We start from the raw sequence: 26,869 nt of genomic DNA, 5'->3' as shown, positions 1-26,869 counted from the left end.
AAGTTGAAGTTGAACTGACTATAAATTTCTTGCCATTTAATGTGTATGTTGACTAAAGGAGTGAATAACTTTTAGTTGTAAGGTTTGGAATGGTCTCAGACAGGTGTAACAGTGAGGGTGTTTCTCATGTTGCTGAAAAACATTAAACCTGAGCTAACAAGTTATGTAAAGCTGCTCAGTTTCCATAACTACCTGTCTTCTGTGGTTTATAATGTCTCTTTCCTAGAAGTTAAATGCTTGCTGGAGACTATGTAAGATGTTTTGATAGAATTTAAGGCTACGGAGAACTCTATGAACTTCAATTTATTGCATAGAGAGACCTCTCAGCAGCATTAATTTAGTAAAAATGGTATGCATTCTTTTATTTTTACAAAGATTAGTGAGCTTCTCTCTCAAAACTTGATTTCTAGCTGATTACAATGGGTGCTTTAGTGTCTTTTTCATTTGATGTAGTTTTGTTTTGCTGAAAACAAGAGGATTTTGTCTCTCACATTGTGAGGAAGTATTCTTTCTTGATGAGAAAACAGTATTTTCATGAGTAATTTAGAATAATTTTTTAGGATTAGTGTTGGATGTGCTGATTCACTTAAGGATCTGAAACTGAATATTTAAATACTGCATAGAGACTAGTGGATGGTGGCTGTTACTCTACATAGCTGAACAGATGCATCAGGTGCTTTAAGTAGTATAGAAGTGTGTTACATTTTTTCTTAGTTCAAAATATTGTGTGGATATTTGTGTTTCTAAATAGGAAAAGCTTTTGAAAAGTTACTGAAATTAAAAAGAAAAAAAAAATATATATAGAATGAACTGTATTTCTTTTTCCTGCTAGGAAGTAGGTGGGTTAACTGCTTTTAGAGCCATTTTATAAATCTAATTCAATAACTTCAGGACCTATCAGCACTTTTTTTCCTGGAAGATGTAATGTCTGGTGCTCCAGTCTGAAGTTCTTCCTGCATTAATAAACCATTTCTCCTGCTCTTCTGTCCCATACAATTATATGATTGCGTTTCCTTGGTTTTAGAAGGGCTGTCTATTTAACAGCATGGAAACAGTTTTATTTAAAAGAAAGGAAAGTTCTGGGACAATAATTTTTTTACATTTCCTTGGGGGAGGATTTTTTTATCAGTCTTGGGCTGTAATTCATTTAAATAATTTCATAGCTATTTAGAAATGCTGAGGTTCTCCCAGTTTTACTCCCTGGCTACGTCATTGACCTTGGTGTGGCTGGGCAGATGTGCCAGGTCTCTTTCTTACTGACAGTTTGCTTTCATTTTCCACATCTAACTGCTGTTCAGGATCCCAGGTGTGCATGGGAAGAGGTATGCTGCTTCCCAGGCAGATGTGGTGTCCGTGACCTGGGCTCCAAGTTCTTATCTGTGGGTCAGTGCGTGCTGCTCAAATACCTGTTCCTGCTGGGGTTCACCAGGAAAGAGCTGGAGATCTCTAAGGAGATTATTTCAGCTACCCTATGGTGAATGTGATGGATGAAAAAAATAAAATGAGTATTTAAAAAGATTTTGGATATCTGGGGAGTGATGGATGTAGTCTAGTAAGTACTAATTCTGATCAAGTTTTTGTTGCAATTTTGTAACTTCCCTGATGTTTGAACCATGTGTAGATGTTGTTTCAGAAGGAAGGTTGAACACTGCCACAGAACTCTTCCAACAAGCCGTAAGGAGCGTGTTAGAAAGATTTGTATTGCATAAATGTTCTGGACCAAATGCTTCCCCCCACCCCCAGTAATCTTTACCTTATTTTGTGTTTGCAGGTAATCAAAGCTCATGTTTACATGGTTGGTAATAAACTGTGATTTAAAATGCTATTTTCATGTTTTTAATTGTACTGAGTTTAAATTTTCTCTATTCTGTTGTGTGCTATGGCTCTGCAGCTTAAATCACACTAAAAGCTAGCTAAGAATGTTAAATTACTTTGTTTTAAATGAGTTGACCTGTATTTCCTTAAAACTTCTAAACTTACTTGTGAATTCTGAGAACTTAGAACTAAAAATACTCCAATTCAACTGTTATTGATACTTTTCATGCAGTTATTTTTCATTGAATGTGAACCTCTAAATCCTTTCAGAATGCTTTGAAATCAGTAAGTGTACATATATGAGTATACATAAAATACTGCAAAATTTGATTATCTTTCATAGGGAAGTTTTTACCTTTGAAGACAATGTTAGGACCAAGATATGATGAACAAGTTGCTGAAGAAAATCGTTTTCATCCGAGTATGTTATCCAACTACTTAAAGAGTCTGAAGGTAAAGTTAAATTTTCGTGTAATTGAAACATTACTTTTATTATTAGTGTTTATTCAAATGTTGCTTGTCAGATTTAGGAAGAAAGTAGCTGATGGCTTCCTTTGGGACATCTTTACAGAAAATTTATTTTTTGTTTACATTTTCAGGTTTTCTCTGCAACTCCTAAATTTCCAAAAGTACTTTCTTATAGGCAAAAACTGTGCAAAATCCTCTAGCTCATTCACTATATTAGCGGCAAGAATCTCACTCTTGTTATTGCTGTTGCATTTTGGAGAGATGGCATTATCAAAATTCAGATGGTCAGAGTTGGTAGTTTTACAAATTAATCTTGCATATGCATATGTTAAATTCCAGTTTTGCTTATAGGAGTGAAAGCGTTTAACAGTGAAAGGAGAACTTCATAGAACTCTTCTGTAGTTTCAATGCATAATTTTCTTCTGATGCATAGAATGCTTTATACCAGTCATATCCAAGTATGGAAGAAAACAGTTTATGGCTTTTATCCAGTAACTTGCTTAAGGAAAAAAAAGGCATAAATAGAAAAAAAATTAATGAGATTGGATTGGGACCCAGGAAGGTGGGTAGATCCTTTTATTATTGGGTTACAGAGTTGTTTATCTGGTTTATTTCTTCATTCCCTGTTTTGCCCATTTCTGTCTATCTACTTCAGCTTGCATATTGTTCTGCATTGTAGCACGAGTTTGACAATAAAGGTGGGGAACAGGACCTTCCCAGCTATTCGTATAGGTCTGTGAAGTGTTGTGCCCAGTCCAGTGCATTTGGAGATGGGGGAAAAGGGATTTTGAACCTCTCAGGCAAAGGCAGGCTTACAACCTAATTCTTTTAATCTGTTTAATAAACTGTTATATAGAAGCTTAGCACCATTTTTTTTTTACTATTGTATAAAACTAATCACACTGGTGACATTTTTTTCTGGTTCTCTCGTTTTTTCTTTCTTTTTTTGTGTGCTGTTGATGCAAGTTATTTAGGCTTAGGTATGAAGTAGACTGTGAGCTACTTATCGTAGGAGTGATAGAAGTACCCATGGACTAATGTGATAAGAAAGTACTATTGTAGTTGACTGGCTAGCAGAGATATGATTAGTAGACAGCCAGTCTGTTATTTAACTTGAAATTTAGACAAAATATGTAAATATCTATAATAAAAATCAAGAAAGAAGTTGAAAAACAGAGAATGTTACAAAAAGTTAAGAAGACACAGCCTTGGGAAAAGGAACAGACACCATAAATATGTCAAGCTAGAGAAGTAACAATATATGCTTAGGGAGAACTAAATGGTTAAGGAGACCAAACAGAAAGTTACTTGAACTGTGTGTGAACCTTTCACAATTAGCATGCCAAAAGATCCACCCTCTTGCAAAGAAAGCCCACACTAACAAAGCCCCCTCCCCAGAGAGTGTGCAAGGTGGAAAAAAAAAAAAAAAGAACGCTGTACCTTTAAATGGAAACGAAACTAAGCTCCTCAGACACAGAATTAAGTGTGGCTAAACTGTAATTGTAAACAATTGTTCAAAGTGTATAAAGTGTTTTACTGTGTGTTAAGAGGTGAGCTAATTTTTGTGGGTTATCACCTGGCACCCTACTTTGCCCAAGCTAGAATGAAAAAGATAGAAACACCTCAACTTGGTGTGTGAATTGGCACTGCCCACAAGCGGGACAAGTTTACCAGCAGTCTGGCAATGAGATGAATGTGGAATTGAGGAGACCTTCAAAACTAGATTTTCCCAAGGCAAAAGTATCTTACTGTGCGTGGTTCTTGTCATTTTACTGCACTGAGTTTTAACTGCTAGTACTTGGCAAAATGAATCACTTCTGAAATGTGGTTATTACTTAAGTCCATATAATTTGTCTCCCAAATAAGAGACTTCAGCAGAAGCTTTTACATCTGGATTTTGGTAATAGTGAGATATTGCTGCTACCACAGATTTTTGAAGGTACTGGTTCAGCATTTAAGACAATATCTGTCTGGGATTAACTTTCTCTGACAAGCTTCCTTTACGATTCCTTTTTCTCTTGGAGCTAGTAGCTGAAAATCTGAATGTTAGACACTGATTTGATAAGGGATGGCAGTCCTGTTTTTTTTCCAATTGCCAGTATTGACATAGTATCTTAATGATCTCATTAAAAAAAAATTGCAGGAGTGTTACCAAAAGGTCAGTTGCATGAACTTGTTTTGCAGTTTAGAAAGCCCGCATTCTTTATTACGGTGCGGGGAGCATGGGGGATATATCCACCTAATGTGCTCACCTTGTCCTCAAATACATGTCCCGTATATTCTGTATAATCATACATATGCATTACATTTCCTCAAAATCTCATACATATTTGATTATTTTCCGAAATGCATTTGCATTAGCCCCTCCTTCTTTTGTACATCCATCGTTTCTTCTTATTTGAGTCAGAGGGCTGCTTTTGCAACCACTGAGACATTTACTTCATGACCTGGTCATCTTGGTCCTTTTATGATGTTTTCTTGGCAAAACCTGCTAGGTTTCTGTGAGATTCAATCAGTTATTTTCTTTCATCCTAGATGTTCCTTTCAAGTTGGATCATAAATCTCATCCATGCAATACCAGGTCTTCTTGATCACAATGGAATAATTATACTGAACTTCTTGATTACAATCTAATAGTTATACTAAGGTTATACATTAAACTTCTGGCATCAGCTCCCCCCTCTGCTTTTAAGGCTATTTTCTATGATTATAGCCTCATTCTAAATCATCATTTTATTATTTCATTGCGGATTACAAAGGCGTACACATTGAATCAAACAACAAGAAATGAGAATTATGATTACAATTAAGAAAATCGAAAGAACTAATTGTTTAAGCCATCCTAAGTTAGGCAGCCAGGATGTTAACCATGAGAAATCCAACTGTTGTCTCTCTGCAAATCCTTTGGCTAAGTCCTTTAGTTGTTGACTTTTTCTCTATTAATTTTGAGTTATCCAATAAATTAAAACAACACATTCCCTTAAATTCCTTACATCCATGATTGTGTCTAAGTAACAAGTAATCTATTGCTGCTCGATTTTCTAGTGTTGCTTCCCTAACAGTTCCTAAGGCTGTTAAAGCCCGTGATGTGTAATTTATATCTTTTACCAAAGCACATACAATTCTTTTTCCTCTTATTATTCTCAGTTTTCTTTGTGAATTTTATTTTCAGCAGTGATTGTTGCTGTACTGTCCATGGGGTTGGGGCTGCCTTTATTCTGAAATAATGAATCCACGATCCCTTACACCAAATATTCACTGCTGTGTAGGTGGTTAATAGAACTGGAAAAGGTCCCTTCCACTTTTCAGTCAGAGGTTCTGCATTCCATGATTTGATATAAATCCAGTCTCCTGGTTGGAAGGGATGTGCAGGGTTGTCTTAATTCAAGAGGCCCGTTGGTTACTACAGACCTCTACGGTTCTGGTTTTTTTCTATTTATTTTATTTATTTATTTATTATTTTTTATATATATAATATAATATATATATAATATATTTATTATTTTATTTATTTTCCCTAAAGAAATAAGATTAGCTTTAAGATTCAAATCTCCAATTATATGTGTGGAACAGGCACGTGTGGAACCTCATAGGGTCACCCATACGCTAATTCATATGGGCTTAATTTACCTTTTCCTTTGGGTTGAATTCTCATTCTTTATAATGCCAAAGGCAAACTTGTAGCCATGTCGTTGATGTCTCCTGACAAATTTTGGCAAGTTGCTGTTTGAGTGTGTAATTCATCTGTTCCACCTTACCACTGGATTGGGGTCTCTATGAGGTATGACAATCCCAGGTTGTGGATAGGGTTTTACTCAATTGCTTTATAATTCTAGCAATAAAATGCAGTCCATTGTCAGATGATATACCTAAAGGAATTCCAAATGGGAGAATTACCTCTTTCAATAACATTGTAGTCACTTCTCTTGCCTTGTTTGTGTGACAGGGAAAGGCTTCAGGCCACCCAGCAAAGGTATCAACTAGTACCAGAATATGTCTGTATCCTCCTTTTCTGGGTAACTCAGTAAAATCTATTTGCCAGTAGTCCCCAGGTGATCTCCTCTTTTAATCACTCCAAGAACCAATCTGTTACTAACTTTGGATTGTTTCTGAGACAGATTTCACACCTTCCTGTGACAAACTGAACGATTTCAGTCATGGCTCTACTCATAACTAAGTTCTCTGTTCCCCAGTGGTTATTATGCTCCTTTTGGGCTATTGCTTTCATCAATGCCGTTGAGATGATTATTTGGCCTGTGGGTATGACTGCCCATCCTCCCTTTCCTTCTTTGACCTGTGATTTTTTTAATTAGCTTAATATCCTTTTCATCATATTTTGGTGATCAGTCAGGCAAAACTATTTCTTTTTCAGGAGCTAGGGTCAAGATACCTTTTTCTGCTGCCTCTTTTGTGGCTTTATCTGCTAGCTTATTACACAATTCTGAAACAGTTTTACCTGTTAGATGTGCTTTGCAGTGCATTACTGCAGCTTCCGTTGGCTTCTGGATACTCCCCAATAGTTCTTGTATCTGTGTGGCATTTTTGATTGTTGTCTTCTGTGATGACAACAGTCCTTTTTCTTTCCAAATGGCTGCATGGACATGGACTATACTGAAGGTGTATTTGGAATCAGTCCATATATTAGTTTTCCTTCGCTCAAATCCAAGGCTCATGTAAGAGCTATCAATTCAGCTTTCTGCGCAGATACCTTTAAAGATAATGCCTGAGATTCAAATTACCTTGTCAATGTATATCGAGACATCTGCTTCCCATCCCAGATAAAATTGCTGCCATCTATGTAGAGTTCCCAGTCTGGGATCTCCAAGGGAGTGTCCTTGAGGCCAGGCCTGCTGGAATAAACTTATTCGATCATTTGTAAGCAGTCATGCTCAGGTGTTCCTTCTTCTTGTTCAGCGGAAAGAAACATAGCAGGATTGACAGCTACTGTAGTTGTATGTCATCGTGTTCCAACAGTGCTACTTGGTACTTCAGCATACGACTAGGAGATAACCAGTGGTTTCCTTTTTGTTCTAAAAACGTAGCTACCATATGAGGAACATGTACGGTCATTTTCTTTCCCATAGTGCATTTGCAGGCTTCTTCAATCAATAATATTGTTGCTGCTACTGCTCTTAGGCATCTCAGCCAGCCCTGGTGTCCTCAGTCCAATTTAGATATCTATTTTGAGAGGTTTTCAGTAACTCATTTAGAGGCTTTACCAATATTCCATAATTCATGATCCATAAACCACACCATCCTGTCATTCCCAGAAATGTTTGCAGCTCCCTTATGATCTTTGTTTCAGGGAGACGGCAAATAGCTTCTTTTCTTTCAGACCCTAATTGTCTCTGACATTTAAAAATTTCAAATCCCAATTTTTATTTATTTAGGTTTTTTTGCTAGTCCATATCCACTAATTCCCAAGACATTCAGAAGGCTTCAGAAGGCTTATGGTCAAATCAGTACTTTGCTTCTTAGTCTCTGCTGCAATTAAAATATCTTCTATGTGTTGCAAAACAATTCCTTGATTATTTTCTTTTCTCCAAATTTCTAATTATTTTGCTAGTTGGTTTCCAAAAATAGTGGGGCTCTTTTTAAAACTGTGAGGTAGAACTGTCCAGGTGTATTGTGTTTTCCTTCTTGTTTTAGGATTTTCCCATTCAAATGGAAAAAGCTTGTGACTTTCAGTATCTAGAGGAATGCAGAAAAAGGCATCTTTTACATCCAACGTTGTAAACCAACCCTGTTCTCCTGTAAGTGATGTTAGCAGCATATATGGATTTGCCACTATGGGGTGAATACCTTGGACCATCTGATTTATTGCTCTTAAGCCCTGAACTAGCCAGTAGTTCTTGCCATTGGCCTTTCTGATTGGTAAAATGGGGGTATTATATTTTGACTCACGTTCTATTAGTAACTTGTATTTTATAAAATTTTGTATTATAGGTGCTAGTCCTTTCTTTGCTTCTGTTTTCAGGGGATATTGCTTAATTCTTACCAGAGTTGATCCTGGTTTTGGTTCAGTTACCACTGGTTCTGCTCTCTTGGATCTTCCAGGAATTTCTCCTGCCCACAGGAACTGCACAATTCCGCAATGGGGATTACAGCATCCTCCACTTTGGAAGGAATTGGTATCTCCTTGGAGGTTTTATTCTGTAATAAAAAAGCTGCCACTTTAACACTTTTAGTTGCAGGAATTAGGATTTCAAGTTTTCTGTTTTTAAATCTAATTTCTGCTTCCAGTCTGTCTAGTGTATCTCTTTCTAATAAAGGTTTGGGTGAATTTGGCCAGTGTAGAAATTGACGAGTGGTCCATTGCTTCCCTAATTTCATTGTCAGAGGTTTAAAAAATGGTCCAGAATCACTTGACCCTGTGGCACCCACAATATTTACACTTTTAGTACTTAATTCCCCTTCCAATGTATTTAACACAGAATATGTAGCCCCTGTATCTACTAGAAATTCAATTTTCTCACTTCCCAGCTCTGCTTTAACCAGAGGTTCTGCTGGGAAGGATTGCTCTGGTCGTCTTCAGTCCTCCACTTTGACCAAAAGTACAGCATCAGGAGTCCCTTGTCATTCTGGACATTATCATTTCCAGTGTCCTTCCCTTTTGCAAAATGCACATTGATTCTTCCTTAGTCTGGGAGGTATCCCATTCCCTTATCTTTATCCTCCGTGCCCCTAAATAGCTCCTCTACCTCTTCCTCTAAATCCTCCTCATGCACTATTTCCAACCAGCACAGCAACTAACTTACGTTCTCCTTTTGAGTTTCCCTATCCCTATACACTGCCCATGCAACGTAACATCTATTTAGTGTCTTTTCCTTCTCTTTCTCTAATGCTGACACTAAAGGATCACTAGGAGGTAGATTAATACCACATTCTTTCTGCTGTTGAGAATGATTTCTTAAAGTAAAAAAACATATCTGCATACCTCTTGTTGTCCCACTTTCTCTCTTAAAAACATTAATTGCAACAAAGTATTATAATTTGAAGATCCATTCATAGGCCATTTCTCCTCATCATCCAGTTTATAAAGGGGCCGCTTCACAATTTACAATTACAATACTTAATATTCCTCGATCTACCGATCCTCCTGGGGGCCCACTAATTTCTTTCCAATGTTGTAGTATATATCCTAAAGGTGACTTTTTCATAATACTCCCTTGAGACTAGCCCAGCCTCATGTTACCAAATTCTTTAATGCAATCTTAGTCAAAATAACAGAGCCAAAAGTTTAAAACTAGAAAGCAGAAAAGTCACCTGAAAGTCTTCAAACCAGACCAGGAACCTCGGGCTTTCGCCATGTGATTCAACCTGGAGGGGTCAAACCCCTCAGGTACCACTTTAGCCCAACCTTGTGGGGCTCTTGCCACCGTCTTACAAGCAGGCAGAACCAGAATAAATATAGAAAAAAATGCCTTAAATCTTACCGGTGTTCTTGGCTCTGAGATCGTTGGGCCGGGAATCAGGGAGTCTCCTTGAGAAAGCTTCTCGCCACTGGCTGGAGGGTCCATGATTCGCCAAGCTGCCAATTTGTGACAGTGTGAATAATTTGATTTTTAAAATTACTGTCTTGAGTAGGTAGGTTAGTATTTCATAATGTTATGCTTCATAAAAGGTAGATTTATCTTTGTTACAAAGAGCTAGGATATTAGTTAACTCAAAAGGATGTTTGGGCAATTAGCGTGCCCAAGTTACAGTATGCCCATTAGAAAAACCAGTTGCCAGTTTTCAGCCACTTTATTGTTTTCACAGATAAATTAAATCACTGATTTAAACTATTTTCCTCAAATAAGGAGTGCAATAAAAATTCCTGGGACTGGAGAGAATTCAGTGTATTGTGGTATGCTCTCTCCCTCCTGGGGAGGTTTTTTTTTCACGTTCCAGTGTCTAATGAGAAACTTCTGGGGTCAAACAAGGGGAACCTAGCTAAACCTGTTTAATTGCACAGCAGCAAGGGCGCATATATAAGACATTAATAGATGGAGGTAGCTGGAATGTGAGAAAGTGAGGAGGAAGGCTTTTATAACTGTAGGAGGACGTGGAGAGCTTGGCCAAAATAAGTATGAGCGGAATGGAGGTGGTATGAAGATCTTGGTATTATTGTACGTAGAAGATCAGAATTTCAAGCTATCAACGAGCTTTATTTTTTTTTCCTTCTATCCAGTAATCTTTTACAATTAGAAGCAAGAAAAACAACTAGTTTCAGTTGTGTTTCAATGTGGTGTTCTAATATTGTAGTGTTGCAACAATCTTTGTAAGAAATAAACGTATGTTTTACTGAGAAATTGCTCAACAATTTATTCTTTCTTCCAAAACTGTGTCATTCAATGGGTGCGGTGAACTCAAAGATGTGATTCATGCAAAACATCTGAAAAAACAGTTTTTTTCCAGTGGTTGACTATTGTAGCTTAAATAGAAGCTGTTTTTTTGAAAGACTATTAAGAGCTTCCTAGGAGCAAACTTGTGAGAGTGTGACTGAGAGGATGACTAGTGTGATGTCAGGGTTTCAGAGCAGAGCAAAGCACCTGTATGATGGACGTATGTGTACTAGAATCTGTTCTGTTGGCGAGAACTGTGGTTGGTCAGGACAAGCATAGTATAACCCCAGTTCAGTGACAGAAATGTTTTGATTCTTGTGGTACCAGTGGTTTTTTACATGACTTTTTCAAACATCATAATTGTATACTTCGATATGTTACATAACCCCCTACTTTTTAAAAATTTCTTTATCCTTTTCTCATGCCTTCCACTCTCTAAATTGTAGTGTGTTATGTGCAGCTAATTCCATGAATTGAGAGAGCAAATGTTTATGCTTTCTGTAAAGCAAGGAAGCTGCTGTCAGGCCTCATATGCTCTATATGTCATACATGCTTTTATAGCTTTGGCTAAATTACATTGGATGCCTGTTCGGTTTACTGCTCCATTAAATGTGTGAGGAATTGTCACTTCACAAGATCTTTACTTGTGTATGATTGAAACGATTAATAATGGCAAAGGAATCGCAGGCTAGAAGTCCTAGAGTTGTGTAGTTCAGAACTTCCTCTCTGGCAGACACTGCTGTATTTCATTCTCATATTCAAATTAAATACAACATCCCAAATGCCCAGTGATGCGTTGGGTCTGAAGTATGTTGTAGTGTTCTGGCTTCTACATGTCTGTCATCTGTGAGTGAGTGTGTTTGAAAGAGTAAAACATGTGAGTATTGTTTGATTATAAAAGCTTTGACATAGAATTAATTTTTGTGTTTGCACATGTTGGTGATAATTCTTCATTGTAGCAGGAGTTTGGGGAAGTTTGGAGGCTTCTGGTGGGAACAATTGAAGCTGCTGGTATTTGAGAACAGTGGGGCTGGGAATGGGCTTTGAATTTTCAACACTAAAATGGAATTGTATCTCCTACTTTTGGATGGGAAGATGTGGAACGATGTTCTGCTGATCACTTGCATTTCTTCTTCGATGTTCTGCTGATCACTTGCATTTCTTCTTGTAAATCTCCTTTAACAATTTGATATATTAAACAGTGTTACCTTTCAGTCTGTCTTCATGCTTTTATTAAGGGTTGTTTTCCTCATGATTCTTTTTCTTTCTCCAGACTGTCAGATGATACAGCATTTTTCTCAAGAATAATTAACATTTTGGAATGTCTTCTTTCTTACTAGACTGGAAATGAATGCAACCCCCTTTACTTTAAAATGATGTTTTCATTAAATCTTAATCTAACTTTGAAATTGATTTTTTTCCCCTTCGCTGAGGACATCTCAGAAGTGTTACACCTTACCCCATGTTGTACACAAAATATGGGTTATCAAGCTGAGCTGTGTAGGAGTTGGGGAGGAGGGTAGTTAGGGGCCGTTTATGTGGCTTCATAGTCTAGAGCTCTCTGTTGAAAACATGCCTGATTCTCTTACGAGTCTTTTTGCCAACTGTAATCACACTATTGATAGAATGCAGAACACAAAGGGAATTCCAATGCTTTTTTTGGGGGCATGGCATGTTACTGGAAGATACTCTGAGAATTCCCTCCATGGAGCTGTTGCTTGTGTAGAACAGTAGAAAAATATCTAAGTAGTTTTCCTAGAACTAGCTCATTTTAGATGTACTTTTCTATCCTAGCATGTTGTTCTGTGCAATCATCTAGAGGTACTGGTGTGGAAATATGGCATTCTGCTGTGAACAGTTATTTTGAACTGATTTATGTTAGTGTTGTAGTGTTATGGACCTACAGTGTGTAGCACCTGGAAATTTTGTGTGGTCTTACTGGTGAATTAAGCAGTCTTTGAAATATTAGCTAAATGCTGTTAAGAATGGAGGGGAAGGAAAGTAATCATTGGATTAATTGTCTTTTGTATCCTTCCTACAAAATTGATCACTGACTAGTATGCTGTCAGTCTGTGTATTTGACAGCTTGGTTGACACTAAATATTTGAAGTTTCAGGTGATGTAACATTGTTTTCAAGTGGACCCCTACTGAAGTAGCTTGCATTTCTGCAAAACACAGTAATGAAGTAAATAAAGCGTTCTGAAGACAATACTGTTGTGGTTTAACCCCAGCCAGTAACTAAGTACCACACAGCTGCTTGCTCGCTTCCCTGCCCTGCCTCCCCCGCCCAGGGATGGGGAGGTCGATGGGGAAGGTATGTAAAACCCAAGGGTTCAGATAAAAACAATTTAATAATTGAAATGAAATAAAAGCAGTAATAACAACGGTAGCAACAATAAGAACTGTAACAAGTAGGAGGGAGAAGGGGAGAGGAACAAAACTCAAAGGGAAGAGAGAAAAGAAAACAAGTGATGTGTGACACAGTTGCTCGCCACCCGCTGACCGATGCCCAGCCAGTCCCTGAGCAGCGATCGCCAGGCCCTGGCCAACTTGCCCCAGTTTATATAGTCAGAGTGTTGTTCTGTGGTGTGGAATACCCCTTTGGCTAGTTCAGCTCGGCTGTCCTGGCTGCATCCCTCCCAATCTCTTGTGCCCCTCCAGCCCGCTCCCTGGCAGGGCCCAAGAAACTGAAACATCCTTGACTTAGAGTATATATATATATATATAAAAAATATTATAAACATGACGTAGCAATAACTAAAAGCATCAGTGTGTTATGGAGTTATTTTTACACCAGATCCAAAATACAGCGCTGCAGCAGCTACTGAGAAGAAAATTAACTATCCCAGCTGAAACCAGGACAGATATACAAAGTTGAAGTAAAGAAGGAGTTCAGAACTGATTTGGATATTACACTTCAAAATGTGTAATGCTGCTGACATAGTGTTATGATGCTAAATAAAAGTATTATGCAAGTATAGAAGTATAATGAAAGTATGTTGTCCCAACTTTGAATACCGTGGATAACTACCTCTGTAGATAATTGGAAATTTGTCTTTGGGATCTACTGAACAACATATCCATGTGAAACAGCTGTTTCTGAACGGTATTCTAGTTGTAATTGGGATTTATCTTTTCTCAATTGTTGGAAGTGATGTTTTAATTTGCAATTCCTCCAACTGCACTGCTAATTTACTGCGTCTGTTGACCTTAAGGTAAATGAAACCTGAGAAAAGTCCTATTTATGAGTATATGTTGGAGTCTTAAATATACTGAAGGTGCAGTTGCTTCTATAGTTTTGCATCTGTAACATGCTTCAGTATTATTTCAGGTGTGCTATTGATGTATCTTTAAAAAAGACAAAGCTGTGGAACAAGGATTTTGTTGGGACTACCACTCTTCAAATGCCTTTTTGAAAGACATCTGGTTTCATGGTGGGGAGCCTACTTGAAAGCATGATATTCAGCATTTTGACCAAAAGCAATTGCTTTTACTTGTAGGGCAGGAAACCAGGGATACTTTCGATACTCAGGCTGTTTTTGCACAGTAATACTGGAGGGTTTATGGTTGGTGGAAATTTTGTTTGGACCAAGGATCAGTAGGATGCACTTTGCGAATGTTCTCTGTGGATGCCACCTAGTGGAATTTCTGCTTTCCATGTTGCTTTTAAAAAAACGTAACTTCCACACGGCTGCTTTCAAAGACCTATTTTACAGCTATAGAACCCAAACACTAAAAAAGTAAGTTCATGCACAAGGGAACACGTTAGGATGAAGTGGGCAAGGCAGCCTGAATTCAGGTGCATCCTAATATCTGAGAGTGTGATGCTGCCACCTTAATTACTGACAGAATCTTTCAAGATTTGAAGTAGTTTTATGTTTTAGCTTTGAATAATGTTTCTGAGATTTTAAGGGAATTATTGTTTTATTTTTTGAAATTTTTGAAATTTTGAAATTTTGAAAAGGTGTTCGTTTTGCAATCCCATTTAATGGATGGATAAATTAAGATGAGTTATTTTTCCTGAGAGTATACTTACATATGTCTCAGTAATTAATTTTTATTATGGTACTTCCACTGTGCTGGTGTTTAATACTGTTCTACTTAAAGCATAAGAGCACCCAATTCCACCATATTTCTCTTTTAACGTGTTAAAATAATTCTTAACCAGATACTGTCTTGCTGTTACCAGGTCTTTCTTATTTAGGAACGTTGATGGGAACAAACTGAAGTTTTTTAATTGATGGCTGGTGCTAAGTCAGACAGCAGCTTTCACAAGGAAACAGAGATGACTGTGATGGTGGTAGAATATGGATTTAATGAACAAGTGTAATATTTAAGAATTTTTAAAATTGCAGCTGTAGTCTGCTATTGCTTTTAATTTTAATGGTATTAGCTTCTTTATTTATGCACTGATATTTGAATCACATATATAAGTTGGTTGTGTGTGGTTTTTTGTTTTTTTTTTTTTTAGGTTAAAATGGGTTTGCTGGTAGACTTGACCAACACCACTAGATTCTATGATAGGAATGATATAGAGAAAGAAGGCATTAAATATATAAAGCTCCAGTGTAAAGGGTAAGTTGTCAGCACTTTTTTAATATTTAGCTTTTAATTTGAAAGATCACACTGAAGTAATTTTTTTTTCTTCCCTTTCCCCCAGCTGTCTCCTAATCTGTGTTTTCCCTTTTTTTTCAGGCATGGTGAGTGCCCTACACCTGAGAATACAGAAACATTTATCCGTGTATGTGAACACTTCAGTGATAAGAATCCCTCAGAGCTTATAGGTATGTTGTCTTATATCCATTATATTTATCTTGTATCTATCATTATTTTTTACTGTTCATTTATATCATATTTACTTATAAATGCAGTCTCGTTCCTGAAAGTCTAAGCAAAGGAGTTTCCTCAGTACAGTGTTTATGCATATATAGATGTGATTGCTTTTGCTCTAGAAACTAGGATGTTTCTGTTTTCACAGAAACCAGTATGCTTCTGTATCCATCAATCTGATTACATCTCACAGCTTAATGTGGGAAAATATACAGGCTTAAGGACTGTCTACAAATACACGATACTTGCATTGTGGTTTTGTAACTTCTGCTGATGCAGATGCAGGTTATGTATTGTCTAAGCATTGTTTTGACATTTGGTGGTCTGGCTTATTTGAAGTTGTATTTGATAAGTGAATGATCAGGGATTCTTTAGCAAATCTCACAAAGCAACTGATGTATTGCTGGAAACTGGTAGTAGTTTTTAGGCTTAAGTTTTTCTCCTGTGGTGTACTGTCTAGCAGTGAATACTTGAATGTTCTTAAGAATTTTTTTTTTACCCAGAGCAAAAGAAATTCTCAGTTTAATTTGGGTGGCTTCTAGTTTTAGTTAAAACCATTTTATTCTGATTTCTGTTAAATATATTGATATTCAACTCTGTCTACAAACTGTCAGAGACAGAAAATTGCTTTGCAGCTGAGTTTCCAGAGTCAGAATGGTGTCATCCTCAAGTCTCTGATAATTCTGCAGCCTTCCTGAATCTGAGTGTACTGTGCAACTTGGGAGTGCATGGAACAGTTGTTTGTGTAGGTGTCACTGATAAGAGCTTGATAAACTAAGCTGGTGCAGTTAGGATTCATACAGAATCATAGAATTGTACAGTAGTTCAGGCTGTTGGAAGGGACCTGTGGAAATCATCTAGTCAGTTGCCCTTCCTTAGAGCAGGGCCAGCTAAAGCAGCTTGCTCAGGACTGTGCCCATTTGGGTTTTGACCATCTCCAAGCCTGGAGACTCCACAACATTTTCTGGCAACCTCTTCCAGTGTTTGCTCACTGTTACAATATACAGGGTATTTTTCTTACGTTTAAACAGAATCTATTGTATTTAAATTTGTACCCATTGGTCCTTGTCCTGTCACAGGTTACCACTGAGAATCTTTAAGTTTTTTTCAGTGCTGGAGAGATTTGATTTGGGTACACCCTTTTTCACATGATTTTCTTGTAGGTACTTTCTTATTTCTTTATTTCACATAGAATGTACATTTGAGGCCTATGTTTTCTTTGCTAAACTGTAACTATGTGATAAGAAAAATGAGGAACTGCTAAATGAGAGTGAGTGGGATCAGTCATCAACAATATTTCAGAACTTGTAACAGAACTTGAAATATTGTTGGTGACTGATCCCACTCACTCGCATTTGTCAGTTCCTCATTTTTCACTCTCCTTTCACAGTTCACCCACTAGGTCCTCCAACAATATTTTAGAACTTGAAATATTGTTATGGTCAGCAATTTATACGGAGCATGGATAGCATGATGATATTCTGTAAATAGCAGACCCATTTAACTAGTATTTCAACTTTTAAAATGCCATTTTTAGTGTTGAGTTGCTAACTTTTTGACATTTCTGAATTTTGGAATGTTTTTCCATTATTTAGATTGTTTCACCTCTATGAAAAAAAGCTGATGAGAAAGAATCAAGGAAAAAATAGTGTGTCAGCTGAGCTTTTAAATAACTTGTGGTGTAAGCTTTCATAGTAAAAGAGAAATGTTGGGGTTTCCCATTTCCCTTCCATGAATTACTGAAAAGTTATTTCTGGGTCTGGACACTTGTTTCTTCTTCACAGAGCATCAGAGGGACTGATGAGGAGAATGTTTTTATTAAAAGTGAAAGCAGTCTGCAGCAGTGATAGTACTGCACCCTGCGTGATCTTTCTCTTCCAAGCTGTTGGTCTTATTGCTGAGATGCTGCTTATCTTTGTCATGTGTAAAAAATTATTGACTTAACATTCTTGGTGTCATTAACAGCTGCAGGACTTACTGATAGCAATTGTGTGCAATTTAATTTCCAGTGTTAAGATTAGATATGAGAAGAGACTGAATTGTGAATAAGTGAACAAAATTTTCTATTCAGCCAGAACAATATAGGATGGAAACTTTATTTTTGCAGCTTGAAGGACTGGAGTATGCCTGCCAACCTTAAGGAAACAAAATGCAAAATTTTTGCTTAAGCATAAAACAAAGGAGAAGTGATTGCTGGGAACAAATTCTATAAGGAAGCTAAAATTAATTTCATTTGATGCAACTTAGTTTTTAATGTTACTAAATTATTAGAATGGATGAATCCAAGAAATTTATAGTAGTTTTTTTGTCTTTTTTTTTTAAGAAGGGAAGCTTGATGGGGCAGGCACAAAACCCAAGCCTGATACAGTTGATATATATTTCTCTTTACCCATATAAAGTTTCTGGATTTTATCAGTCTACTCTTTGTAGGCATTTTTTGGATCTCCAGTAAAAAAAATAAATAACTTGAAGTGTAGGGGAGCATATAGAAAAAGGATATCATGTTTTGTCCGAATAATCATCAAGTGAATTGTTGCTAAACTTACTTTACTAAGTATGGTAGATAAATAAGGAAATCAGTAAATTCTTGAGGGACTTGCTTCTTGGTGTCCAGTGTCAAGTCCTGCCCTTGGGTCACACCAGCCCCAGGCAGCGCTACAGGCCTGGGGAAGGGTGGCTGGGAACTGCCTGGGGGAAAGGACCTGGGGGTGCTGGTCAACAGCCGGCTGAACATGAGCCAGCAGTGTGCCCGGGTGGCCGAGGGGGCCGACAGCATCCTGGCTTGTGTCAGCATCAGTGTGGCCAGCGGGACCAGGGCAGTGACTGTCCCCCTGTACTGGGCACTGGTGAGGCCGCCCCTCGAACCCTGGGTTCAGGTTTGGGCCCCTCACTGCCAGACAGACACTGAGGTGCTGGAGCGTGCCCAGAGCAGGGCAGCGGAGCTGGGGAAGGGGCTGGAGCACAAGTCTGATGAGCAGCAGCTGAGGGAACTGGGGCTGTTTAGCCTGGAGGGAAGGAGGCTGAGGGGAGACCTTATCGCTCTCTACAGCTGCCTGAAAGGAGGCTGTAGGCAGGTGGGGTCGGTCTCTTCTCCCAGGTAACAAGTGACAGGACAAGAGGAAAAAAATGTCCTCAAGTTGTACCAGGGTAGGCTTAGATTGGATGTTAGGAAAAATTTCTTCCCCAAAAGGGTGGTCAAGCATTGGAACAGGCTGCCCATGGTTGAGTCCCCATCCCTGGAGGCATTTAAAAGATGTGCAGATGTGGTGCTTGGGGACATGCTTTAGTGGTGGAGTTGGTAGCTGGTTCTGTATCTACCGTATGATTCTATGGTCACAATTGAAAAATATGTTAATATTAAGAGTAATTGCATTTCGTGTTAGTGGAAACTTTTAATACGCTGATATTTATATTTAAAATGCAGTATGAGGAAGAGGCAACATCTTGCCTGAACCCTTCACATTAACACAAATTTTTGGACCGGTTTGTTTATCACTAGATGGTGCTGTTGCCTTGAGAGAAAAGTAAGGTTCCAATGCATTTAGTTCTTTCCCTCTTTTCACTGGGGGATGAATTCAGTAAAATAGAGGCTGAAAACTTAATTCTTTTTTTGTTACATTGAAAAGGTAAGTAATTCAAGGTGATTATAGTGTTGTATAATTTACCTTTTGTAGGTTTTTTTTTTTTTCCCCAAGATCAGTAAGTTTGGTCTTAGCATGGTAATGGCAAATTTGAAATAGAATTGTGGTCTATTGACACTGCTTTCAAGTTTGAGGTAGGGTAAACTGAACATGATTTTTATGCCTGATGGTGTGAAATGAATGTAATGCTTGTTGAATCCACTAAAAGCACAATTATTGAATTTGATTGTGTTGTCTTCTGATAAGCATTAATCATTAAATATTTTGGATCTTATCTGTATTAGCCATATTTTATTTGCATTAAGTTAGTGCTCTTGAATTGGGAGAAACCGAAGTATCCTATACTCTTGTTGCTAATAATTTGCAGAAAGAATTTAATAAACTGCTTTTTAGGCTTATACGCCTTATGTGATCTAAGCTGCCTTGATGGGAAGGGGGAGAATTCTTTAATGTTGCTGCTGAAGGTAGAAGGATCCAAAAACACACTTGTGAAACTAAAGGACATACGTTAAAATGACTTGCAAATGATTAACCCTTCTCTTGTCTTGTCTAGGTGTCCATTGCACACATGGTTTCAATAGAACTGGATTTCTGATCTGTGCCTTTTTGGTCGAGAAGTTGGACTGGAGGTAACTTTGAATGTTAATTTCTAGGGATTTGTGGAGAGTGACCAAAGGCATCTTTAGTTTGTTTGGCTTACTGTCCTGACAGCTATCCTAATATATTCACTGTTTTGTTTTTTAAAACTGCCTACTAATCTTGAGCAAATAAGCTATATTAACATGGTTTATGTAATCCCTTGGTAGTTTAGCCTGTTTCAGTCAAGCTTTCCAGGCTCAGTAGGTGAAAAGTCAGCTGTACCTGCTGTGTGTGGGCTTTTAGCAGTGTATACATTGTATTGTGTCTCTTCCCTGTGAGGTGTCCCACATTTTGAGTAAGAATGTAGAGTTCAGAGATGCATGAAAGATTATTTCTCTTACTTCATCTTTTTCATGTAGATTTGCATGTAGACTTTTTGGTTTTTTTGAGTTCTGAACAGATTAGCTAGAGCAACAGCAGAGTGACATACTTGCTTCTGAGGGGTCGCGGGGAGACAAAGTCCTTGTTTCCAGCTTGTTGACTAAGGGCTACACCATGCCTCTGTACAGATTCACCTGGGTTTTTTGTGATTATAAAAATGTTGATTTCTTCCTAAAAAGTAGTGAACTTTTTCAAATAACAAAAAATTGCCTGTACCATGCTGGGCATGACTTTCTCATGTTTGGTAGTAGTCACAAAACACTATTTCTTTGCTGACGGGATCCCATGCAAGGCATGTTTCTTAACAAGCCCCTTAAGCATTCTGATGATACTTCTTGGTTTTGCCATTTAAGTGAAGAAAATTCTACTCCTGTTGCAGCATTTTCATATGACTGGACATACAGTTATTTGGCACTTAGCATGTACATGCAAGCTGTTTGCAAAGAACTAGGTCATTGTTGTCTGTTAGTAAACTTGGAAGAAAGACATTGGAGTAATGGAGACAGAACACCATTAGTAGTGGGTGGCTGAATCTTGGCAGAATCTTAGCTGAGCATAAGAAGTAGACACAGATACAAATATCTTTATAGTATGAATCCGTTTGTTCCTATGAACTAGCAAATTTGTATGCTTTTAATCTAACAATTTTAAAGCAGTATGCAATAATTAGACTTAGAATTGTTCCTTTGTTCTGAAGAGGAAATGCATTTGAATCTATTTGGAACTCCTGTTCTTATGGAGCCTCTCTTTATTTTCAAAACTCTGTGGGAAAAGCCTTAAAACTTAACAGCCATGTCTCTCTCTTTTTTTTCTTTTATTTTTTTTTTTCCCCTCCATTTAGGTCTATCAAGTTTGTTCATCTCTGTCAGATTTTTTTAGTAGAACAATCTGATAGGGAAAAATGTCCACAGCAAAAGAATGAATTTTGACAAGGTGGTAGTTAATGCTAAGAATTGTGTCAAGATAAATCCAATTTGCTGTATCATTCTTTAAAATAGGCATTGTTATTTGCTGATGAGGAAATAAGATTTTCCTGATGGAAAAATCCATCTGTATTCATTCCTTAAGTGTATGATACAGGAATGCTGCTGATGTATTGTGAATACTGAGATGTATTTTATAGTTCAGTTTAAAGAAAGGTCATCCAGACCGAAAGCTCTCCAGCTAGTGATCAGAAACCTTAATTCTCTTTTCACAACTGATTTTTCCTGAAGACTGCTATGTTTCTAGAACTTGCAAAATATGTTTTCTTTCAGCTAGGTTTCCGTGCTTGAAATCTATGCTGCTTCTTTTAGCTTTCATTGCCATCTATTCCAGAATACTATATAGAGTTCTTCTAATATCATCAGAGACAAATCTAAGCATCTTTCAGGCCCCATCCCTTTTGGTTTGTTTTGTTCTTTCTATGGCATTGCTTACAGAAGATTTGAAACAATTTAAGAAAGATACCAAAATAAAAAATTTCTTGTGAGGAGAAAATTAGGAGTCTTAGAAAACAGAATGGCAAAGAAAGCTCCTTCTTTATATGAAGCTTCTTTATATTAAAGCTTCTTCTGTATATGAATAATTCAGATTCTTAAACTTGTAATTTATGAGACCTGATGGCTGACCATTTGATAGTCTTACTCTGGAAAATGTTTTGTTTTCTACTCTTACCAAAGATCAGAAGAGAGGGCCAAACTTACTGGTTTTTGGGAGGTGTTTCTGTCTATTCTGGGAAATTTATTTCATAAAATTCTCAGGCTCTTTCTCATACTGTACAGATATGACAAAAAAAAATATACTTTTTGGTATTTAAATTCTTTTTTTGCATTTTAGCTCTATGTTTTCCTTGTTCCAGTGGCAGGCTATTTTCTTAAATGAAAAAATTCATATCACAGCATGTAATCTGTACTTTTGTTCCAGCTTTAAGACTTTTTGTTCCAGTTTAAGGCTTGTCAAGAAGCCTAACAGGGGCATGTACCTTTTGTGATTTCTCCTTTTATTTAGCAAAATCTCTAAATGTTGGTCCATGGAACATTAGTGCTCCACACAGCCATGACAAATTGTAGACAGAATTATGTCCATTGTTTTATGTTAACTGTTTTCAAAGGAATTGTGAAAATAGTAATCATAAACCCCTTGTGCTGTGCTTGCTGGTGTATATTTTGGAGTGCTTTCCAGTTGGCAAGTAAAGGTGCATGACTGTTAATTTTGGTTTCTAATTTTTTTTTGATCCAGTCTCCAGTTTATTAAAGCACTTAAGATTAAGTGTTAGCTGCGCAGTAAAAGGCTTCTGAATTACATTTTTTTATGAGTGACTTCTGGAAAGAGAAGTAATTTGAAAAGATGAGGATGCTTTTTCCCAATGTGATGACAAACTGTCTAATGAAAGGAGAGATAATTCTTAGGGGGAAAAATGTTGCCACATTTTAATTTCAACACTTGCATTTTTCTTCATTAAGTTTGTTCATCTCTTTTTGTGTTGCTTTTTTTGTCTTCATTCAGTCTTTTAAGTACTTGTCTATGTGTCACTCATGCCTTTTCTGTAGCAATAAAAGTTTTACCTAGGTGAGCAACAGACCACTTATTTGCTACAATCAGGGAAGCAGTGCAAGATGCAGTTACTTTTGAGAACATATGCAGTGCCTACATAATTATGCAGAATCTTGTGCAAGAGCAACTGTTACCAGGCTGATCTAAGCATGATGTTTCAAATATAATGAATGTTTTTTTGCATTTACCAGTTTGGAATTTTTAATTCTCAGTCCCAATAAATCTTAGGTTTGATAAGGCAGAATATGACTAAAACATATAAATTAAGCATCCAGAGTAATTTTCAATTTTTATTTGACAGTATTGAGGCTGCTGTGGCCACTTTTGCTCAGGCTAGACCACCAGGTATTTATAAAGGTGACTATTTGAAGGAATTATTTCGTCGTTATGGAGATGAAGATGATGCACCATCACCACCTGAGCTACCAGAATGGTGCTTTGATGATGATGAAGAGGAGGATGATGATAATGGTAAAACAGGAGGCCAAGAATCAGAACCTGGATCATCAAGCTCTTCCTTTGGCAAGAGGAAAAAAGAACGCCTAAAACTGGTATTTTTGATTAAGAACTTACTATTCTAATTGCTATACTTAATTTCATAAACTCATAGTCATCAAATACATGCTAAACAAGTGCCAGTGCTCTTGCATATAAGGACTGGTAGTATTGTCTCTTAACCGGGAAAAACTGGTACCTTCATTGCAAGCTTTCTTATGCATCCTGTATGAACTTCGAACTTTAACATTCAACACCTCAACTTCCAGTTGTTGTTACAACTTCCAGTTATTCCAGTTGTAAAAATTCCTTAAATTTTTTCTTATATAACAATTTTTAATAAATTTGCGTTGAAATGGTAAAGCACTTTTTAATTATTCGCTTTATCTTTAGGGGTGAAATGTTATGATGTATATGTGTAAACAGTTTTTACTTATTTTTTTGTAGCCATGTGGATGAAATTCAGAATTTTTTTAAATTCACTGCTCATTTTGGTAAATATTCTTACCTTTTGAAATTTTGGAGGGTTGAGAATTGGGTTATCAAAAAGCAATATGAGCTTAAAATCCCCAAGGCAGCTTTGAAATTATTTTTTGTTCAAAGCTGTTTTAACTGTATCATGATAAGAAATATGGCTGATCGCTTATGGTGATTGAACATACATCTGCATAATTCTGATGAAATAAGTTGCTGTAGTTACCATAGTATGGAACTAATACTCCAGAGTGAAGAATATACTTGTATCATCTGAAGACTAATGGCTCAGTTCTCTCCAAATCCCTGACTTTTTTTATTTTATTTGCAGATAAACTAGGGGAGAATGTTGCTGAGTGCAAAAATAGATTCGGTTCTTTTTGCATAACACTGAATTCATTTACTTGTGTCTGAGGTGTATTTGTTTGCAAACACTTGGAAATCCTCATAGGAAATACGCTGCAAAAATGCATTTTGTTGTTACTGCAGCTGCTCAATGTGGTTTACAGATGGAGTATGGAAGAAATTAGCCTGAAAGGAATATAAAATCTTGTCCAGAGAAGCAAGATGAACTTTGAAAACTTTCAAATAGTCTATCAGCTGGAATAAAAAATTGCCAACACAGTGAAAATCCATAGTAAAAATATACTCAGGGATATGGTCACTACCTCCATTAGCCTTGCAGTAAAACATTGATATTTCAGAAAATTTATTTGGGCTGGAACCACAGACCTGTGTTTTTGACTTGCCTTTTGATGTGTTAGCAAATGAGGTGTGATGGTGACATCCAATGACAGCCTCTTTTCAGCAAGTATAAAACTGAACTGGTCTGTTTAACAGGAATCATGATCCTGGCTTCCCAGGCTTTTTCTTTTCTGCCACCATAGTTCTTTTGAAAGCTGGAAGCTAAATTATACGAATAAGCATATTAATGACTAAAAGGTAATTATGAGTTAGAGAATTTATGAAAAAAGAAACATCTAGTTAATATGCATATTCGTATAATTCAGTTTTGCAGCTCTGGAGGAACATTCTTTGACATGAAGAGGAGGAACTGGGAGAATTCTTTACCATGGTTCTTGGCTGGCAGATTGGACTGCTTAACTCAGTAGAGATGGATACAGTCTATTTGTGATTCCTTGTAAATATGTGATCTACATGGGTATGATTATCAGGTAAATACCTCTTGCTCAGATTTTCTTATTATTTTACTGTCTAAAGGGCTAAATTTTCAGCATTATGTTGATTTCTTGTAGCATTTGTTTTCAGCCTTCAAATATGACTCTTTCTGTAAACACCTGAGGGTAGACAGTGTCAAACTAGAGGTGGCTGTGGTGATAGTGGTGAGATCTGAAATGATTTCATGTTGGCCCAAGTCTTTTTGGGGACAAGTAAAGTTTAGAGGTAGAGGAGGAGACACTTCCCAGGCAGCTTGCTAGGATAATGAATAGTCGGAAGCAGCTGCCCGGCTAGCCTGTGAAGTTAGCATGCTGTCCATTTCAGAAACTCCATCTTGGATGTGAGAAACTTTATTGCAGCATCTTGCATTAAAAATTCCATATTTTGATGTCAAAAAGTCATGACAGCCTTTCTTTTCTATGCTACATAAACTGTGGGAACAGTTAGAACATAATGCCATTACAGTTTCCTTTGTCATCATCTGAATGTAGTTGACAGGTAACAGCAAATCTGTTTGCTGTGGTCTCAGATGCTACACAGCAAATCCAAACACACATTGACTTTGTCAGCGCATGCCATAATAATTGTAGCTTCGAAGCAACATTATTAACTGACACTTAGAATCTCACTTCAGGGAGAAAAGTTTTTGGAGCAAAAAATACTTGGTTTTGCAAATAGGACAAAAAGTTATAATTCTGAGCTAGAACCTTCAGAATTTTCAACGGGATCTTTTACTGTTTAATAAGGAATGCCGCCTATTCTAGTCCCATGTAAGCTGTGTATTTCACAGGTATTACAGGGTGTGATATGTAGCGCTTCTATCTTGATGGATATGGAAAAAAGATAATTTTCTGATTTTACAGCAGCATTTTATATACTCATATATGGGTGTAATTTCCTTTTTAGCCTCCTCTTTCTCCACATTAAATGCCAATTTGTTCACTTTTTCCCTATAGTCCATATTTTTTGTATTTCTGTCCATTCTTGTCATTCTTTATATTCTGTCGTGTTGACTCACATTTTTCTGAGACTGTGGTGCCTATGATTGAACACAAGCCTCTAGCTGAGGCCATCCTAATGCTTAATAGAGAGGAATTAATTTTTCGTATCTTAAGGCTAGTATTTCTGTTTATATATCTCAATATAATTGCCTTTTACAAGACAGAATAATACTAATTCAGCGCTTTTTCTCTTGGTGCTTCCGTATCTTTTCCTCTAATTACCTACCAGTATGTGTTTGTGTAATTGCTTATGCCCTGTTAAGTGTAGAACTTTGTTTATACTGAATTGTACAGTGTTTTTTCCAGCCCATTCTTGTAATTAAGGATAACACTGAATTCTTAAGCTGCCATCACAGTCTGTATCCCTGTTACTAAATTCACAGATGTCACAAAAATAAGAATATGCTAATAGGAAATTTAGGGAAAATAAATTAACTCTCTTATACCTAAACAACCCCGCAGATTCTCCTCAAGGTATTCTTCCATTTTGTTCGTGAAACACTAGCTCCTCTGAACCTGGTTTCAAAACGTGTTGCTCTCCTGTTTTATAGAAGTTAGATCTGCCCCATGTTTTCTGAGTTCCCCTCTGAGAACAAGACAAGCAAACAAAAGCCGAGCCAAAAACCAGCATCAAAAGATGTGATATTTCCTGCTTCTCCTGATTCTGTGAAGCTTGTTTCATCACCAAAACCAAATGATTAGTTGAACACCATGGTTACTGAGTGACAGTCAGTATATTTTTGTTGTATCTTTTTTGTTTGTACATGCCTAGAGGCAGTTCTTGTGATTTGGTCTGGTATTTCTAGGTATTAAATCAAAGCTGATCAGTGTAAGTTCCTGTCTCTCCCTTCCTGTCTTTTAGAAGATGCAGGCTGTGTCTCTTCCTGACATGTTTTGGAACGTTTCTTGTCCTCTGGAAGGCAGTCTCTGAGCATACTGGCACCCAGTCAGGTCTGAGTAGCCTGAAGATGGCTATCACCCAGGCCTGGTGATAGCCACTAGGGTTAGGGAGGTGTGTGTTTGGGGCTGTTCCCACTCGCACCCACTCCTCCAGGTGGTGTTTAGGATCTGAACCAACACAAG

At 37.2% G+C, this 26,869-nt stretch overlaps 1 protein-coding gene across 4 annotated transcripts in view; it reads left to right on the top strand.

Annotated features, from left to right (window-relative positions):
- The window catches only part of RNGTT (RNA guanylyltransferase and 5'-phosphatase), a 193,169-nt gene that overhangs the window by 5,528 nt on the left and 160,772 nt on the right, over positions 1-26,869 (top strand). For 2 of the 4 annotated variants that reach the window (XM_055810192.1, XM_055810195.1), the window contains exons 2-6: positions 2,159-2,268; positions 15,083-15,186; positions 15,307-15,395; positions 19,636-19,711; positions 22,939-23,188. In XM_055810192.1, the coding sequence (XP_055666167.1) occupies positions 2,159-2,268; positions 15,083-15,186; positions 15,307-15,395; positions 19,636-19,711; positions 22,939-23,188 (629 nt within the window). Of the gene's footprint in view, positions 1-2,156; positions 2,269-12,720; positions 12,926-15,082; positions 15,187-15,306; positions 15,396-19,635; positions 19,712-22,938; positions 23,189-26,869 lie in introns of those variants that run through there. The other 2 variants (XM_055810193.1, XM_055810194.1) reach the window with 2 other exon arrangements.

Source organism: Falco peregrinus, chromosome 7, assembly GCF_023634155.1.
Source record: "Falco peregrinus isolate bFalPer1 chromosome 7, bFalPer1.pri, whole genome shotgun sequence".
NCBI lineage: Eukaryota > Metazoa > Chordata > Aves > Falconiformes > Falconidae > Falco > Falco peregrinus.
This window is presented reverse-complemented; position numbering and strand designations above follow the sequence as displayed.